The sequence below is a fragment of the Diospyros lotus genome, chromosome 14 (genome assembly GCF_014633365.1).
Source record: "Diospyros lotus cultivar Yz01 chromosome 14, ASM1463336v1, whole genome shotgun sequence".
Classification (NCBI taxonomy): Eukaryota; Viridiplantae; Streptophyta; class Magnoliopsida; order Ericales; family Ebenaceae; genus Diospyros; species Diospyros lotus.
In genome coordinates this window covers 32,743,472-32,762,518 of record NC_068351.1, presented here as the reverse complement: position 1 = coordinate 32,762,518, position 19,047 = coordinate 32,743,472, and the positions used below count along the sequence as shown (strand labels likewise).

Below are 19,047 nucleotides of genomic sequence, written 5' to 3'. Positions count from 1 at the left end.
TCGGTTTATTCGAACTAACAAAACCAACTCGACTGAACTTGTCGGTTCGGTTCAATTCAGTTTTTTTTTTCAAAAGTTTGATTTTCAATTTTTGGTTCAATTTTTTAGTTTGAAGAATCAAACTAACTTAGTTGACAAAACTTTAAAACGATATTACTTTGATATTTATAAAATGACGTTATTTTTTTTGCTTTTGTGTGTTTTCTATCAATTATTTTGACTTTCTTTGATTTTTTTGCATTTATCTAGTTTAATCAGTCCAGTTTGATTTATTAGGTTTGGATTCAGTTTGTTTGGTTATTGGTTAGTTCAGTTTTACGAGTTAATCGGTCAATTCAATTCAATTTTGCTCATCAATTCAATTTAATCAGTTAATGAATTTCGATCGATTTGATAATCGAATCGACTGTTTGTAGACCTCTACTCGCTATTCTATTAAATAGATTTTATCTAAAACACAATAAATAACGTAAGTAAAATTCGCTACCTCAAAATAGTAAATTTTATTCGCCTAACTCTAAGTTGGCCCTCATCCCCAATATAGAAAATTGAAGTGAGGATTTTATGATATTATGTTAAAATGCTTGGGAATAGTAATATTTAATTAAATAATTTTTAAAATAATAAAAAGATATTTAAAATTTTATCAAAGCTCATTGGCAATATGGGGCTACTTGAAAGTTAAAACGATTGAATATTTATATATATAAAAGTAAGATAGTCATTGAAAATAGTTTACTCACATAGTTTCCTATTTAAATTGTGTTAAAAAAACATATAGCACAGGTTCCAATGTCATTGAAGCATTTCCTTTTGATTGTCTTTTCGTTAACCAACAATTAAATTTGTTGAATACAACAAGTTTTAATATATACAAAATAAATTTGCATGCATATTTAGGACTCTTTATACAACAAGTTCCACGCAATAAGATGGTCATTGCACATAGTTGACTCATTGAATTTCTACCATAACATAATGTATTAATATTCCTACAATTTGCTTAAATTATTTACAGAATCTTTTTTTCATAAGTAAATTATTTATAAGAATAGTTGATTATCGTGACATTTTTTATATAAATATTTTTCATTCGTCAAAAGGTATCAACCTTTATAATGTTTCAGTTGTAACTTTACCAATCTCAAATGCTAAGTTCATAATATTACAAAATACATTATTATTTTGTGTTTTTCCATATAAAACGTGCTACGTAGAGAATTTCGAAATATGAAAATTATCGAGCCCAAGCAACTTGTGTACATGTATGGGTATATCATGCTATTGGTACACGATCGGGCAGTAATTATCCACATAGATATGTGGACTTCAGGCAATTTGTGCTGACATATATAAATAAGAGAAATTAACATATTGTAAAAAACATAACTCATTGATAATAATTTAAATACAATTGCACATAAATCATTGAAAATCATGAATATGAAAAAAAAAATGCCACTTCATATTTCCCGTGCTTACATATGTCATTTAAGTCATGTGTTGATGCATCATCTTCCCATGCACACAACTGTTGGTGCATTTAATTGATCCAATTTTTGTTTCTACACATTCCTTTAACATATCTAAATCATTTTGTTGGCATATTATCTCTTACATTTGTTCTATCCTAGACCTATCTTTTCACCATAGTAAAGTTCTATAGATTTTGTAGACAAAGGAATTTTGAACTTTTGGCCTTTTCAAATTTTTGCTGAAAGTTGACCTACGTACGGCCGGGATGACAGAGCTTCGTCCCAAATCGATAAAGCATATAAGGATTTGTGTACAAGAAACAGGTGCTTCCATATGTCATTTAAGTCATGTTTAACTCATTTAATTGCTTCCACCTTGCATTGCATTTGCTAAGTCTGATTACATTTATGAACATTCTAATGGCTTCATGCTACCAATTATTGTTTTTTCTTTTATTTTTTTTATCGATTTGCTTCGTGTTTATCTTTTTCTCTTTTGGAGATTGAAAATATATTGCGTAGCAGAAGGAAGAGTCTTCGTGAATTTAAATCAATGCCATTTCCGTATGAGGTCGACATTTCACTTTTAGAAAATAGGCTTATCCATGATGAGATCCGATATGATAGAATGTCTCTTGCCAATGATCACAAGTTGTTTGTTTTCAGACTGACAGATGAGCAGATAAGTGTTTATGATACGATAATGAATGTTGTTCAGTATGATCAAGGTGGTGTATTCTTTTTGTACAGATGCAATGGCACGAGGAAGACATTTGTATGGAAAACCCTTTTTGCAGGTTTGCGATCAAAAGGGAAAATTGTTTTAAATGTGACATCAAGTGGAATTGCATCTTTATTCTTGCCTGGTGGTAGAACAACCCATTCAAGATTTGCGATTTCTCTTAATCCAGCCAAAGACTCCACGTGCACCATTAAAGAAGGGAGTCAATTGAATGAATTGATATTAAAGACAAGCTTATTATTTGGGATGAAGCCCTTATGATGCACATATATTACTTCGAGGCGTTTGATAGAAGTCTATGAGATTCAAAAATCCATCAAGTTTATACCAACCATTTGGAGGAAAAACTGTGGTGTTTGGTGGGGATTTCAGGCAAATTTTATCAGTCATACCAAAAGATAGTATGGAGAATATTGTGCATGCAACAATTAATTCGTTTTATTTGTGGTGATACTGTAAGGTGTTGAAATTGACAATGAATACGAGACTCCAAAATATCATCGATAATGATCATAGTGCTGACTTGAAAGAATTTTCTGAATGAATATCAAGGATCAATGACGGGATTTTAAGTGGTCAAAATAATGGACATACAACTGTGGAAATACCGAATAATATTTTGATACATGGGTTCGATAGTATGATTGAATCGATTGTTGATATCACTTACCCGTCATTTTCAAACAACATTGGTAATACATCATACTTGCAAGGTAGGGCCTTGCACCAGCATTGGATGTCATTGAATCTGTTAACGATTACATGGTTTCTATTAGTGATTGTGAATTGACATACTTTAGTTCAAATACAATTTGCAGGTCAGATACAAATGTTGATTTGTTGGAAGATCTTCATTCCACATAATTTTTAAACAGTATCAAATGTTTTGGTGTTTCTAACCACGAGTTGAGATTAAAGGTTGGTATTTTCGATTATGTTGTCGAGGAACATTGATCATACCATCGGACATTGCAATGAGACTAAGCTAATTGTTACAAGACTTGGAAGTCACGTCTTGAAGGCTACAATATTGTTGAGTACTAATACAGGGCATAAAGTGTTTATTTTGAGAATGTCGTTGATTCCCTTCGATATAAGGCTGCCTTTCAAATTTCAACGGAGACAATTTCCTATGATTGTTTCGTACACCATTACTATCAATAAGAGTCAAGGCCAGTCTTTGACCCATGCAGGTATTTTTTTTGAAGAAACCTGTGTTTAGTCATAGACAACTATATGTTGCAATATCAAGAGTCATAAGTTACAATGGGTTAAAAATGTTAATATGTGATAAAAAGGATAAACAAACAACTTTGACTACAAATATTATATACAAAAAAGTCTTCTAAAATTTATTTTAATTACAATAAAATAAAATTGTTATTTCTTGGCTAATTCATGTAATATATTAAATTTATTGTAATACATATTATATCTTTTAAATTATTATTTTATACATATTTTTATTAAATATTGTATTTCGTTCATCCCACGGGTGGCGAACAAGGGTCGAGAACTAGTTTGAAAAGAAATAAATAGAACGTCAGTCACGTGCACCCGGCACGTGCTTTGCTGCTTCTGTTCCCGGTCTCCATCTCCCGTAAAATGATAAGAAAAAGATATTTCACTTCTTCGCCATAAAAATCATTCGCTCTGCAGTCTCTCTCTCTCGCTCTCTATCTGCATTTCCCGCTTCGAACACGAGCAAAAGCAAGCCTTCTAGGGTTTCCAGTTCGCGGTTCCGAGTCTTCGAGGCCTCTTGGCAGTTCAACCTGCTCCGCTTTCGCAGTTAAATTATCGGGAAACGAACAGCAGCGGGAGGAGGAGGAGGAGGAGCAGCAGCAAAGAGGGGGAAATCGCAATGGCCGCTATCAACGCTATCTCGATCTGTCCGTACAACTTGTCGTCTCGCTCGAACCCTAGCAAGCGTCATGTCTCCTGCTCCCTCGCCTCCCGTTCTGAAACAGGTAACGCGCTGTTTTTGACCTCGTCGGCGACTGGTTTGGTTGCTCAGAAAGAGGGCTGGCTGGAGTATTATCTTTTCCTTCGCCGAAATGTGTGATTATGTTGCTTTTTCGTTCTGGCACATTTTCCTGTTTGAGCACACGGGTATGACGGCTTAAAGAATTTTGAGTTATCATGTGATTGTACAAGTATGTTATTTCGCCGTTTTTGTTGTTCGTCTGAGCGTTGATTTGCTGAACTGGTTCCTCCATCGTTTGGGTGTGTCTGTGAAGGAGTAATTGCGGTTGCTTGTTTGTTACAAGCAAATTCTAATGCTGAAGGGACCTTGTGCAAGTTGTTGTACGGATTCATAGTTGAAATTGGAAGTTGATGGTTGAAGTTCCCTGCATTGTTAACATAGTTTTCATAAATTTATTATTTTTTTTATAGATTAGTGACTTATGTGCTTTACTTTTTTCACTCCCCTTAATGTCTGGTTTTATGCACTTCTGCACCTGGTTAGCATTAAGAAAGGATGATTTATGCATAGACAAAGTTTGTAAATTCTTAGGCCTGTTTTTGGTGTCCAAACTTTTGGGATAGGACTGGGATTGTAATGTTTCTGGTGTGACGACTTAATTCAGTTTGTGTTTGGCTTGTGCTTGTTAAAAAGCTACAGTTGGAAAGGCTTAACTGAGCTTGTGTTTGTTATAGCTGTAGTTACCTACCTGCACCCTCTCTGTTATTCAGTTACTGCCACTCTGTACATCTGAGAAATTGCATAAATACCTTATTCTCTGATTCACTGCTAACATTTTCTCTCTTTGAGATCAATCAAGTCAAAGCTTTCTCCTTCTGCATCTCTATTGTTTTTCTTTCAAGATTTCATCTCTGTTCTTGAAGACATCTTTGCATCTATTGCAGAGTTTCATCTCTGTTCACATATAGGTCACAGGAAATAGAAAGTTGGAATACCTTGAAGTATTAATATCATATTTCTTCATTTATATTTTGAAACTACCTGACAGATTTTATTTTATGTAACATGAAGTTTTGTCTTGCCTGTAGAATGCAAAAAAGCTGTTTTCAGAATCATGAAATATCTTATGCAGTTATTTTTTATTTTTTTTGTTCTGTTAGCTTATGTTCTTACCTGTTACAAGGCCTCTTGTTTACAGTTTTCAAAATTACTTTACTTGGATTACTGGTATTATATCCGTAATTTAGGTACAAGTAGACGTAAAACACCCCAGAAAAAACGTGGAAGATTGGAAGGGCCTGGAAAAAGTATGGAAGACTCTGTCAAACGGAAGATGGAACAATTCTATGAAGGGTCTGAGGGTCCTCCTCTCCGTGTCCTTCCAATTGGAGGCCTGGGTGAAATTGGGATGAATTGCATGCTTGTTGGAAACTATGATCGTTATATTCTGATTGATGCTGGTGTTATGTTTCCTGAGTAAGTCTTAACTAACTGATCCAGTTTACATTATTTTTTTTTTGATAAGTTGTAGCTTGGTTTGCTCATCATTTGTTGGGCCATCTTAATGCATATACAAATTATATGCTCTCATGTATTTCCCTATTTTCTTGTTCTCCTTATATTCTCCTTTTAGATTTGTGTTTTTTGTCACATGATGAACTACATGTCCAATTCACTGATTTTTTCTACAATGATACACAACTTTTTGCTGCTTTTGATCCCTGTTCCTAGTTCAGGATCGAATTCTGTTAATCAAATTCCATTCATGCAATGAAAATTTTGAGCATTACAAATTTGTAGGCATTGGTTTTATCTATGTAATTCTTTAATTTGACTTCCTGCTTTCTTTCTGATGCACTGCCCTTGGAAAACATGTTGTGCATCTCAGCCATGACGAGCTTGGTGTTCAGAAAATTATACCTGATACCACCTTTATCAAAAAATGGAGTCACAAAATTGAAGCAGTTGTTGTAACTCATGGTCATGAAGATCACATTGGTGCGTTGCCCTGGGTAAAGTTTCTTTCACTTTTTTTCTGAGTCACATGCTTCACTTGTGCTCCAACTAAGAATAAGGACACACCATTGGAGAGGTTCATATTTTAATTACTTGTGCAGTTGAGAATGCACTGTTGAAGTAATTCCTATATAAAATTACTCTCTATGTTGATGATTTACTTGGTAAGAGGTTAAAGTTCAAATGTGAGGGTTGGGTAGCTAAACAATAAATGGTGGAGATTATCTTCATTGGTACTGAATGTTGTGATGGCAAAGATCCATCACTTTGCGTGTTGATTTAGGATGAGGTTGCAGTGCAGTGTGCCCCCAACTAAATTTTTCCCATCTAATTTTCTGCCCCCACTCATTTTTTTCTGTTATTTTTCTTTTTCTCTTTCTGGCCTTTGAACATATTTTTGTAGGAATAATGTGTAAAACTTCAGGTATCTACCCTTGTTTATTTATTTCACTATACTTATTACGTGTAAGTAACTTTTTATAACATATTTTCTTCTTTCCTTTTTAATTTATACATACATGTCAGATTGCATGTGCTCTTACTTATTTGGCTTTATATTGGAATAATTGAGGTTAAATATATATGTCACAACCCTAGGGTTTACTAGGGTTTGAATAGGAAATTTAGAAGAAGAAAGAACAGAATTGGAGGGAGAAAGGAACAGATAGAGTGAAGGAAAGGAAGAAAGAGAGAATGAGAGAGAGAGAAGCAGAAATGAGAAAGGGATTCTGTATTATTCTCCAATGATACCTTCCTTACTGCCATGGGTCTCTATATAAAGCCTCTAGCTCAATTCATCAACTATGCAACCACCTAACTAACAGCCAAAACAGATAGCTGTTCTACAGTTAGCTTTTACCCACCTACCCCTTTCAGTTAGACCAATGACTCATACAAGGTGAGTGTCTCTCAATTACAGTTATATCCCTAGGGTCGTGACAACATACTCATATTTTATTGTTAAATTTTGTCCAAAAGCTCTTTTCATTGAGTTTGATTTAAGAAAATATTTTAATTTGGAACTTAATAATTTACTATATCCATCAATTATTAGATAATGTATGAAATGCATGAACATCAATCATTACATTTTTTTTTTACTTCATAATATTATTAGTTTGTTCTTTCATGATTTGGATTGTTTTTATTTTTTCTTAAAAATAAACTAAACTCTTCACTACAATATATTGTGAATTAAACTGTTGTTACAATTACAATTTTATGAATATTCTTGTCTCATATTTAGAATTGTAAATCAGATTTGATTATACAAAATATATCCCCTATAGCTATTAATTAAATAATAATTTTGTGCGTTATTTTGTTTTAATATGCCCATTGAACAGAAGTTCTAGATCCACACTAGATAGGTGATATCTACATCTTAGAGTGCCACCACATGTAAGGTTGGCTGACAGAAACATGTTTCTCATTTCCATGTAGCATTTTTGATGGCTAGAAACTAAGTTGATCCTCGTTTGTTATGAGTGAGTTCAATGTTTTCTAACATGTTTTAATAACATGGTCAATTGGATGATTTTAAGATGGTTGAACTTAAAATTTAGATAAAATCTTCTTTCTATTTATGTTTTTGTCTTATCCGTTGGCTCTCTTTCTTGATCTGGTAACTTTCTTGCGTAGTCTCTTTGTTTTATGTGATTGGCACACCTCAATTACCAGCTCCTAAGGCCATCTCTAACCACACTCCCTATTCTACTCCTTATTATATTATAAATAATTCACTCCCTATTCTGATTTTGCTTAGAAAATTATACGTGCTCCAACCACACTCCTTATTCTCCTCCCTATCACACTTGTTTATTAATAAATTTTAATTTTGTTTTTTTTACCTCATTTATAATTTTTATTATTATAAGATTTTTTTACTTATTTGATAATTTAATAATAAATATGACAGTATTAGATTTTTATAATATTTAATATATTTATAAATAAATTTTCTAATATTTTTTAAAAATAATTATTTATCAAATTTATTTAAAATATTTTCATAATTCAAAATTTAATTGTCAAATTGTGTAAAAAATCACAAAAATAAATACTATCCTTGTGATATAATAGTTATTATTTTAAATACAACATTAAATAATCTAATTAAGTAATTTTGACATTCATTTTTAGGATCAATTTCAAAACATTACATTAAAACATATAGAAAAATTATGTAATGCACAAAATGAATTAAATACACATAATCAATAATCAAATACACACATACACATATAAACAGATACTCACATACACATTATATTAAAATAATGAGATACACACATATACATAATCAATAATTAAATACACAAAATAATCAAATACACACAAAATAAATAATCAAGTACACAAAATATATAATCAAATACATAAAATAATTAAATATTTACATACAAATAAATATATAATCAAATACACAAAATAATTAAATACATGTATATAAAAAAATAATAATCAAATACATAAAATATAATTCACTCAATACTTTAATACATATAAAATGGAATAGGGAGCAAATTTCAACTCCTCATCTATAGGGAGCTATTTTAACCAAAGTCAAATTTTGAGGAGTGACAAGACATATAGGGAGCTGCCTTGGAGATGAATTCAAGCACTTCCCTCCTCATTTTTTGACTTAGGGAGCTGCCTTGGAGATGGTCTAAGAGTTCCTATCACATATGAAAGCCATTACTATATGTTTAACTAGCACTAAAAAGTCTACTTTAAGTAAAAGTGGTAGTAGAATCACTAGGAAGGATATTTAGGTGCTCCGTTAAAAGCAAAGTCAAGATGAGAGGGTTGAACTAGAAGAATAGCTTGTAGGCTTTTGTTTGCCAAATGAAAATAATAAGATTGTATTATGCCTTCAAAAACCATTTATCCGGAAAAATTCCTTAAAGAACTATTTCATTTCATTGAGGATATTAACCTCTTTGTTATCTGGTTAAATAAAATAAGGGAAAATATTATTGATTGTAAAGAGAGAAAGAAAAAATGAATTGCTAAGGGAAAATGGACCTAAAATTTGAGAATTCTGATTGACATATTTAGGTATTAATGCATGAAACAAAAATCTTAAAATAAATGATAAGACATAAAAGGATGAATGAAGGTCACTCAATTACATAATCATGGTAGTCATCCAATCACGCAACATTCCAACAATATCATGCTAATCACACAATCTATTAACACTCCCTCAAGTTGATACATAGATGTCTCACATGCCCAGCTTGTTCAGAATTGTGTCAAAATTATTCTTTGCTATTATTTGGTTAGAACATTTGCAAGTTGATTTTTTGTCATCATATATTGTGTGCAAAATATTCCTTTTCACAGTATCTCCTTGATGAAGCATTTGTTTAACCTATTTAGTACTATTATGTTGAATAGGAGTTGGTACTTACAGCTGGTTCTTTATCACCCAAAAAAAAAAAAAAAAAAAAAAGATGGAATCTCTGTTTTCATATCCCTAATATTTCAATAAGACCTTCAGCCATAGTAGCTTACACATCACTTAGGCTATAGCTGTAAAGTCTGCGGTTGTAGTGGATATTGCAACTATTAAATGCCTTTTACTAGGTCACTTGACTAAATGACCTCCTACAAACGTGAATTTCTAGAGGTAGATTTCTTATGCTTAATAGGATTGCCCAATCAGCATATGTAGGCCTTTATCTTCAAGTGATCATGATGTGAAAGCAACCTGCCAAGTGAGAACTTCCAAGTGTGTTCTGTAAATAGCTCCATATATGTCTCATGTGATGAATGGATAAACTAACTTAGCACCCCTTCTTTATATGCAATGTTTGGTTTAGTGTGAGACAACTAAACATTGGTATCATTTCAATGTATGATAAGCAGTCTTGGGCACACCTTGTGATTTGGGTTTATTCAAGTTGAACAGAATTTAACACCTAACTAAACTGTTAGATTGAAGAGAACGTAGGAAAAATATCCCTCGTTATCATGTATTGAACCATATGCCAATCTCTTATACAAAATGTTTCCTACTTAAGTTAGAATTCTACCTAGCTTCAAACACTATAAAGGTATATCCATTCTAAGATACATCTATTACTTTACATTATCTCTATTATTTAGGTAAACTTATCTTCACAATCTTATCTCCTATAATTTTTTTGGTTATCTAGGAACTCTCTTCTTCTTCTTTATCCGCATCATCTTGGCTTCATCTCTATCTTCATCTCTCTCTTGTAGCACGTTAATGACCTCATCTTCTTATCATAAGCACACATATTCCTAAACACCCCCCCTCAAGCTGGTGAATAAATATCTTCCATTCCTAGCTTGCTAATTAAAGCTTCAAACCCCGGTCTTGACATGGCCTTTGTAAGAACATCTGCTTCTTGATTTTCTGTAGGAACATAAGTTAGCTGGATTCCTCCTTCCTCAATTTCTCTTTGTATGAAGCTTCTATCAATCCTCACATGCTTCATCCTATCATGTTGTATAGGGTTATTGACAATGCTTACGACTGACTTGTTGTCGCTGTATAGCTTAGTTGGTAATTTTAGAGGCATTCTCATATCTTCCATTATCCTTGTCAACCAAATTAATTCACAAATACCTTGAGCTATTGCCCTGAATTTTGCTTCGACACTGCTTCTTGCAACCACGGTTTGTTTCTTACTCCTCCAAGTGACAAGATTTCCTCATAGTTTAGTGTAGAAACCCGAAGTAGACATGCTATCAGTAATAGATCTGACCCAATCAGCATCAACAAATCCTTCTGCCCCTATATTCTCACCTTTCTTAAATAACAAACCTTTCCCAGGCATCCTCTTTAAGTATCTCAAAATATGGTAAGTAGCATCTAAGTGTTGTTGAGTAGGTGAGTGCATAAATTGGCTCACAATGCTTACTGCATATGTTATGTCTGGACGTGTGAGTGAGAGATAGATCATTCTGCCAACAAGCCTTTGATACCTTTCTTTATCAACTGGAGGATCATTATCCTTTATGAGATATTTCCAATTTCTTTCTAAGGGTGTGTGCCTTAGTTTACAACCTAGCATACCTGTATCTTTAAGGAGGTCCAGAGTGTATTTCCTTTGAGAGAGTTGTATGCCTTGCTTGCTTCTTGCCACTTCCATTCGCAAGAAGTATTTCATTTCTCCGAGATCTTTAACCTCAAACTCTTTCTTTAGTCTCTGTTTCAAATTGTCAATTTCTGAAACATCATCACCGGTTATAATTATGTCATCCACATATACAATTAGGATACACCTTTTTCCATCTGTTTTACACTTGGTGAAAAGTGTATGATCTGCTTCTCCTTGTGTATAGCCAAACTTAGTGATTGTTGAGCTGAATTTTTTGAACCATGCTCGTGGAGATTGCTTTAGCCCATAGAGTGATCTTTGTAGTTTGCACACTTTGCCAGTTTTTACTTCTTCTCCAAACCCAGGTGGGATTCTCATGTACACTTCTTCTTCTAATTCCCCATTTAGGAAAGCGTTTTTAATATCTAGTTGGAACAATTTTCAATCTAGATTTACAACAAGAGATAATAGAAACCATATGGAATTTAACTTTGCTATAGGTGCAAATGTCTCCTCATAGTCTATTCCATAAGTTTGAGAGTGCCCTTGTGCTACTAACCTTGCTTTGTATCTATCTACATAACCATCTAATCTATACTTGATAGCAGTGTTCTAAAAATCGGGCTAGGCGCCGCCTAGGCGCTAGGCGGCCGCTGGTCGCCCCGAAATTGCCCTAGTCGGGCCTCTTAGGCGCCGGCCCGAGTAATCAGCCGGCTTGGGCGCCTAGGCAGCACCTAGTCGGCCAGTGCGCCTAGGGCTTTTTTCGGCTTTAAATATTAGCTTTTTAGGGCTTTTTTTGCTAAATCATAAATCGAACCTGTTAGCGTCTCCCCCTCTTCACTCTCTTCTCACCTCAACGCCGTTAAGCTTCATCGGCCCGCTAGTAGCTCATCGCCGTCGTTGCGTCTAGCTCCATCCTCGCCGCCAAGCTTCATCGTCACCGCCTCTTATCTGTCGCGTCCTCCTCGTCCTTGTTGCCTCAGCGTCGTCGTCGCCGCCCTCGTCCTCGCCGTCGAGCTCCATCTCCGCCGCGGCAAGCTCCATCTCCGTCGACTCATAACCTCTCTCTCTCTCCCCCCCTCTCTCTCTCTGTGGGTTGTTCGTTTGCTGTGTTTCTGGTTTCTTTTTTATGTTTTTTATTTTTTATTTTATTTCATTTTCTTTTCTATTTATATATAATTATTAGATTTATATTTAGTTTTTATTATTAATTATATATATTCTATAATATTTCCAAAAAATCTGCTGCTCGCTTATAGTATATTGATGTTTTTATTATTGATTATATTTATGTTTTTATTATATTGTAAAACATAAATTATTTTGCTATTTTATTGTCTTAATTTGAATCATTTGATTATTTTACAGCCATGATATGTTATTGTTATTTTGAATATTAAGTGAGGTTATTGGTTATATATAGGTTTCTATTGCAAGTTTCTTCAATTAAATTAAAAATGTCGGATGGGACTCGAAGTATGAGAGCATCGTCTGATGCAGCTTCAGTTTTTAAAAGGAAGTCCAATGATATTGGATGGGAGTATGGAATGTTAATTGATCCGAAGAATATGGATAAAGTTAAATGTAAGTTGTGTGGTAAAGTTATGTCTGGCGGAGTTTATAGAATAAAAGAACACATAGGTCATATTTCCGGAAATGTTTCTGCATGTCCAAAATCTTCTCTGGATGATAAAGCCAAATGCAAGAATGCTATTGCCGAGGCAAAGAGTAAGAAGAAGAATAAGAAGAAGGAGGAAGATTTGATGAGATCTTCTGTTAATATTTCTGAGGGGGGGGATGATGAAGATGAATTGAAAGAGTTAGGTAGCAAAAAAATGCCCCATACTCTTGGCCCTATGGATAAGTTTGCAACCTCCATCAGTCTTGAAACTTGTTTGACGAAAAGACAGCAAAATATCAATGAAGCACTCTTTAAAGAAAGAACACAGACTGTTCGTGAGTATTGTGCTAGATGGGTGTATGAAGCTAGTATTCCTTTCAATGCTATAGATCATGATAGCTTCGAATTGTTTGTTGAGGCGATTGGTCAATTTGGCCCGGGCTTCAAACCTCCTAGTCAATACCAGTTGAGAGAACCGTTGTTAAAGGGAGAAGTGGATAGAACTAAAGAATTACTAAAGAAGCATGAAGAAGAGTGGGCACAAAATAGGTGCTCCATTATGACAGATGCTTGGATAGACAGAAAAAGAAGGAGCATCATGAACCTATGTGTTAATTCTAATGCAGGTACTGTTTTTTTGTCTTCCAGAGAGTCTTCAGACGAAGCACATACAAGTGAACTCATTTTTGAATATGTGGACAAGTGCATTGAGCAAGTTGGCCCACAAAATGTCATTCAAGTAGTAACAGACAATGCTGCCAACAATATGGGAGCGGCAAAATTATTGAAATTGAAGAGGCCAAATATCTTTTAGACATCACGTGCTATTCACACTATTAATTTGATGCTTGAAAGTATTGGAAAACTACCGAAGTTTAAAAAAGTCATTGATCAGGCCAGGAGTTTGACAATCTTCATTTATGCACACCATAAGACCTTGTCCTTAATGAGATCATTTACAAAGAAGAGAGATATTGTGAGACCGGGAGTCACTAGATTCGCTTCTTCTTTCCTTACTTTGCAAAGTTTGATGAAGAAAAAAGCTCAAATGAGGACAATGTTTACTAGCTCTGAATGGGATGAGTGCAAATGGTCAAAGACTGTTAAAGGGAAAGCAACATATGCTACTGTGATGAGTATTCTTTTTGGAATGGTGTGAATTTATGCCTTAAGGTTTTTGCTCCTTCGGTGAAGGTGCTTCGAATTGTTGATGCAGATAAAAAGCCTTTTATGGGCTTTTTATATGGAGAGCTTAAGCATGCAAACGAAGCTATTAAGGAGGCCCTAAATAATATTGAGAAGAACTATTAGCCTATTATAGAGATTATTGAAGCAAGGGTGAAAGATAGGCTAGATAGTCCACTACATTTTGCGGCTTACCTTTTGAATCCCTATTACTTTTTTAAGGATATGGGTATAAAACTTGATCATGAAGTCATGGATGGATTTTTTAACTGTGTGGAGATGTTTTATGATGCCAATGGTGAATTGCAAGGTCATGTTGTAAATATTGAGTTGCCAAAATGTACTCATAAAGAAGGAACTTTTGGAAAATCGTGGGCAACTCAAGGGTGTGCAGAAAATGATGTGCTACTTGCTAGTGATGCCAGCAATGCACAAGGATGGATTGTTGAAGGAGGAGATGATGAAGAAATTGATCCTGGTACGGGGCTTACTTGGGAAGTGGTTGGTGAAGCATCTGGAGTAGACGAGATGCTTCAACCTCGAAAAAGTTCTAGGATGAGAGAGCTTCATGAAGATGATTTCCAATCAGAAGAAGAAGAAGATGAGCAAGAGCTCAATGAATTTGATTTTGAGTCTGATGAAGATCATGTATTAGAAGAATATGGAGAGGAAGAAGTCTAATTAGATAGTTAGATACTTAAATTCTTCAAGTATGGTTTATGTTGCATTATTGTTGCTTTTATCTTATTGAACCTAGAACTGATCTACAACAATTTGTTTTCTCATGCTTAATTCTATATTTCACTTGTCATTCCATTATTGTTGTATTATTGGTTTATGTTGCATTATTAATGCTTTTCAACTTTGATTTAATTGAAAATAATATCAAATTACATCACAAAATTTAAAAAAAAAAAAAAAAAGCAGTTTTCCTAGGCCTTAGCCTGGCGCCCGACTAGCGCCTAGCGCCTAGCGCCTTTTAGATCATTGCTTGATAGTAAATACCCATTTGCAGCCAATGATCTTTTTGTCTTTTGGAGTTTCAACAACATCCCATGTGTGGTTCCCAATCAAGGCTTTCATTTCCTCCATCACTGCTTCCTTCCACTTAGGATCTCTTAGAGCTTCTTTGATATTTTGAGGTACTGTTGTTATTGCATCAACAGTAGTTATGATAGTTTTCATTATTCTATCAGATTTCTTCATAGTATCAGAGCCCGATTTTGAGTTTCTGTGGCCATCAATTATTTAGAGTTCTAATTGTAAAAGAACTCTTTAACTTGCGCCATGGTTGATGATCAAACAGCCAGTATAGGGACTTCTATTCCTCTTCCAACAAAGAGTAGTCCAGTCCCTGCAACCTCGTCACATTCTTTCGCAGCCTTCGATGGATCTTCCCTCCAGATTACTTTACACAAGCTGAATGGAACCAACTTCCGAGAGTGGTCTTAATCAGTTATGTTTGCGATTAAAGGAAAAGGGAAGGTAGGCTATCTAATTGGAGAAATCGTAAAGCCTAGCCAAGATTTAACAGCATATGGAGTATGGGAAGTTGAGAATGCCATTGTCATGGCATGGCTAGTGAACTCAATGGAGCCAAAGGTAGGAAGAACTTACCTCTTCTACAAAACAACAAGCGAGATTTGGAATGCGGTTTGAGAGATTTATTCAGATATTGAAAATACCGCTCAAAGCTTCCAAGTTCGATCCACCATTCGATCAACAAAGTAAGGTAACAACACTGTAACTGAGTATTACAATACCTTGACTGAATTATGGCAAGAGGTTGATCTCTTTCATGAGATCACATGGGAATGCTCGGCTGATGGAAGGAAGTATAACAAGATGGTGGAGAAAGAAAAGATATTTGACTTCTTGCATGGTCTAAATTCAGATTTGGATGAGGTAAGAGGACGATTGCTTGGAACTAAGCCCTTTCCCTCTATGAGAGAAGTATTTGCCGAAGTAAGAAAGGAGGAGAGTAGGACGAAAGTGATGCTACCTAGTGGTTCAACAAACGAAGGAATGTTATAGAGTTATGCCTTAAACATATCTCGTGGCCGGTCATCTATTACGGCTAAGGGAGAGATGCAACGAGATAGGCAATTGTGTGACCATTGTAATAAGCCCTATCATACTAGGGACACCTGCTAGAAGCTGCACGGGAAACCAGCCAATTGGAAACTGAGGAACCAGCGAAAAGGAGTGCAGTTCGCCTGTGTGGTGGAATCTGAAAAGGGGAATTCAGCACCAACACCAATCTCTTTAACCTTAGATCAACTAGAAGCTCTCCAGCAGTTGCTGAAACAAATCAAGATGCAGAAGACAATCGAAAGTATGGACATCAACAGCAATCAGGTGGTATCCTTAGCTAAACAAGGTAAGATTAGTCGTTCTTTGTTCTCCAAAAGGCTGACCACAGGTGTTTGGATTATAGATACCGGTGCATCAAATCACATGACATGTGATCTTGAAATTCTATCCAATTTTAAATCTTGTGATTAGAATATTACTGTATTTATGGCTGATGGAACTAATACTTTAGTCCAAGGAAGGGGCACAACTTATGTAGCAGGGCTAAGATTAGAGTTAGTTCTTTATGTGCCAAATTTGAGATGTAACTTGTTGTCAGTAAGCAAGATTACTCTAGATAAGGACTGTTCAGTGATATTCTCTTCTTCCTATTGTGTTTTTCAGGACAAATCTTTGGGGGAGGACGATTGACAAAGCTGAAGAGAAGGGAGGTCTATATCAAATCGTTAATCTTGATTACCAAAAGGAGTGTAGGTCATTTGTTCAATCCTCTTTAGCTGCAGTTTCAGATTCTGATTTAATGTTATGGCATCAAAGATTAGGACACCCTAGCTTCGAATATCTTAGAGTTTTGTACCCTTCAATTTCTATCAATAAATTCAAGATTTCTATTGTGAACATTGCATTCTTGCAAAACTAACTAAGAGCACTCATCCGAAACATTCCTACAAACCGTCTCAGCCATTTCATTTAGTCCACAATGACATTTGGGGACTAGCCAGACTTTCAAATCTAACAAACACTCGGTGGTTCATCACCTTCATTGATGATCACACACGAGTTTGCTGGGACTTCCTCATGAAAGATAAATTTGAAACTTGTATGGTTTTCAAACGGTTTCATCTCATGGTTAAGAATATTTTCCAAACTTCCATTTATTTTAAAAAGTGACAATGGTTGAGAATACTTTTCAAATGACTTTAACCATTATCTAAATGAACATGGTATTGTTCACCAAAGCTCTTGCCTATATAACCCTCAACAAAATGGGGTAGCCGAGAGGAAGAACCGACACTTACTTGAGACGGCTAGGGCTCTTATGTTCACTCAATCAGTTCCACATTCTTATTGGGGAGAGGCTGTTCTTATAACATCCTATCTCATCAATCGTTTTCCTTTAAAGACCTTAAATGATAAAACTCCCTTAAATGTCTTTCTTGAAGCTTTCCCTCACTATGCCAAGGCCTTAAACACTCTTGCCCCTGAGGTCTTCGGGTGTACCTCATTCGTACATAAAAACCAGTTAAATCCATCCAAGCTTGACCCAAAAGCACTTAAATGTGTGTTTGTTGGATACTCTCCTACCTAACAAGGCTATAAGTGCTATAACCCAACAACCCGCAAGTTCATTATTTCTTGTGATGTCACCTTTCTTGAGAATCAACCATTCTTCCAAAATATTACTCAAAATGAAAATCCAGTCCACACTTGGAGTACAATCATCTCCGTGCCTCTCAATCCCCTTACTAGTCTTCCCTTTATTGAAACTCATTAAGGGAAGGAGAAAGAGGAGACTGAAATCCAGCAGGGTGATCAAGACCTAACTAAACCTCTAAAGGTTTATTTCAGAAGATCTAAAGCTGCTACTCTTCAGCCAACCAGTCTAGAGGTAAGTCCAAACAAGACAGTTGATACTGATATCAATATACAACAGCAGCTTGCTGATGGCCTAAGTGTCCCAATTGCGTTGAGGAAAGGTAGAAGGATGTGCACCAAGCATCCTATTAATGATTTCATCAGGTACTCAAAATTGTCTCCCTTCTTTAAAACATTTACTATCAGTTTAGACAGTGTAGCTATCCCTAGAAACGTTTATCAAGCATTGCAGGATGAAAACTGGAAGATGGTAATTATGGAAGAAATGGCAGCCTTGGAGAAAAATGGTACATGGGAAATTACGGATCTTTCGAAGGAAAAGAAGGCAGTTGGCAGCAAGTGGGTATTCACTCTAAAGTATAAATCAGGTGGAAGTCTGGAAAGGTATAAAATAAGGCTTGGAGCTCAAGGATTTACTCAAACTCAAGGTTTGGATTATGAAGAAACGTTTGCTCCCGTGGCCAAACTCAATTCAATTCGGATTCTACTGTCCTTAGTCGTAAACTTGGACCAGAAACTGCACCAATTGGACATAAAAAAACACCTTCCTAAACGGAGATTTAGAGGAGGAGATTTACACGAGGATGTCATCGGGGTTTGAGAAAGACAATACAAGAGATAAGGTATGCAAATTAAAAAAATCTCTATACGGCTTAAAACAATCACCACCTAGAGCGTGGTTTAAAAGATTTAGTGATACTCTATACAAGCTAGGATATAAGTAGGGACAAGTAGATCACACACTCTTTACAAAGATCAAGGAGAATGGTAGGAGAACAATTCTAATAGTCTATGTGGATGATATCATTATCATGGGAGATGATAACCAAGAAATTGAAAAGCTTAAAGAACAGTTAAGGCAGGCCTTTGAAGTAAAAGAGCTGGGGGAACTGTGATATTTTCTTGGTTTAGAAGTTGCAAGAAGTAAGAATGGCATTTTTGTATCCCAAAGAAAGTACACTCTTGACTTGCTAAAAGAGATGGGCAAACTAGGGTGTAAATCAGCAAGCACACCTCTAGAACCTAACTAGAAGAACAAAGAAGGAAAAGAAGAGCATCCAGTGGAGAAAGGCATGTACCAACGATTGGTAGGCAAACTC

The 19,047-nt window shown here is 35.2% G+C and overlaps 1 protein-coding gene across 2 annotated transcripts in view; it reads left to right on the top strand.

Moving 5' to 3' along the window:
* Positions 1 to 3,846: 3,846 nt before the first annotated feature.
* LOC127791041 (ribonuclease J) overlaps positions 3,847 to 19,047 on the top strand; it is a 56,209-nt gene continuing 41,008 nt past the window's right edge. Inside the window, exons 1-3 of one of the 2 annotated variants that reach the window (XM_052320769.1) lie at positions 3,847 to 4,184; positions 5,389 to 5,617; positions 6,030 to 6,153. In XM_052320769.1, the coding sequence (XP_052176729.1) occupies positions 4,079 to 4,184; positions 5,389 to 5,617; positions 6,030 to 6,153 (459 nt within the window). In that variant the 5' untranslated portion in view covers positions 3,847 to 4,078. Of the gene's footprint in view, positions 4,185 to 5,388; positions 5,618 to 6,029; positions 6,154 to 19,047 lie in introns of those variants that run through there. The other variant, XM_052320771.1, reaches the window with a different exon arrangement.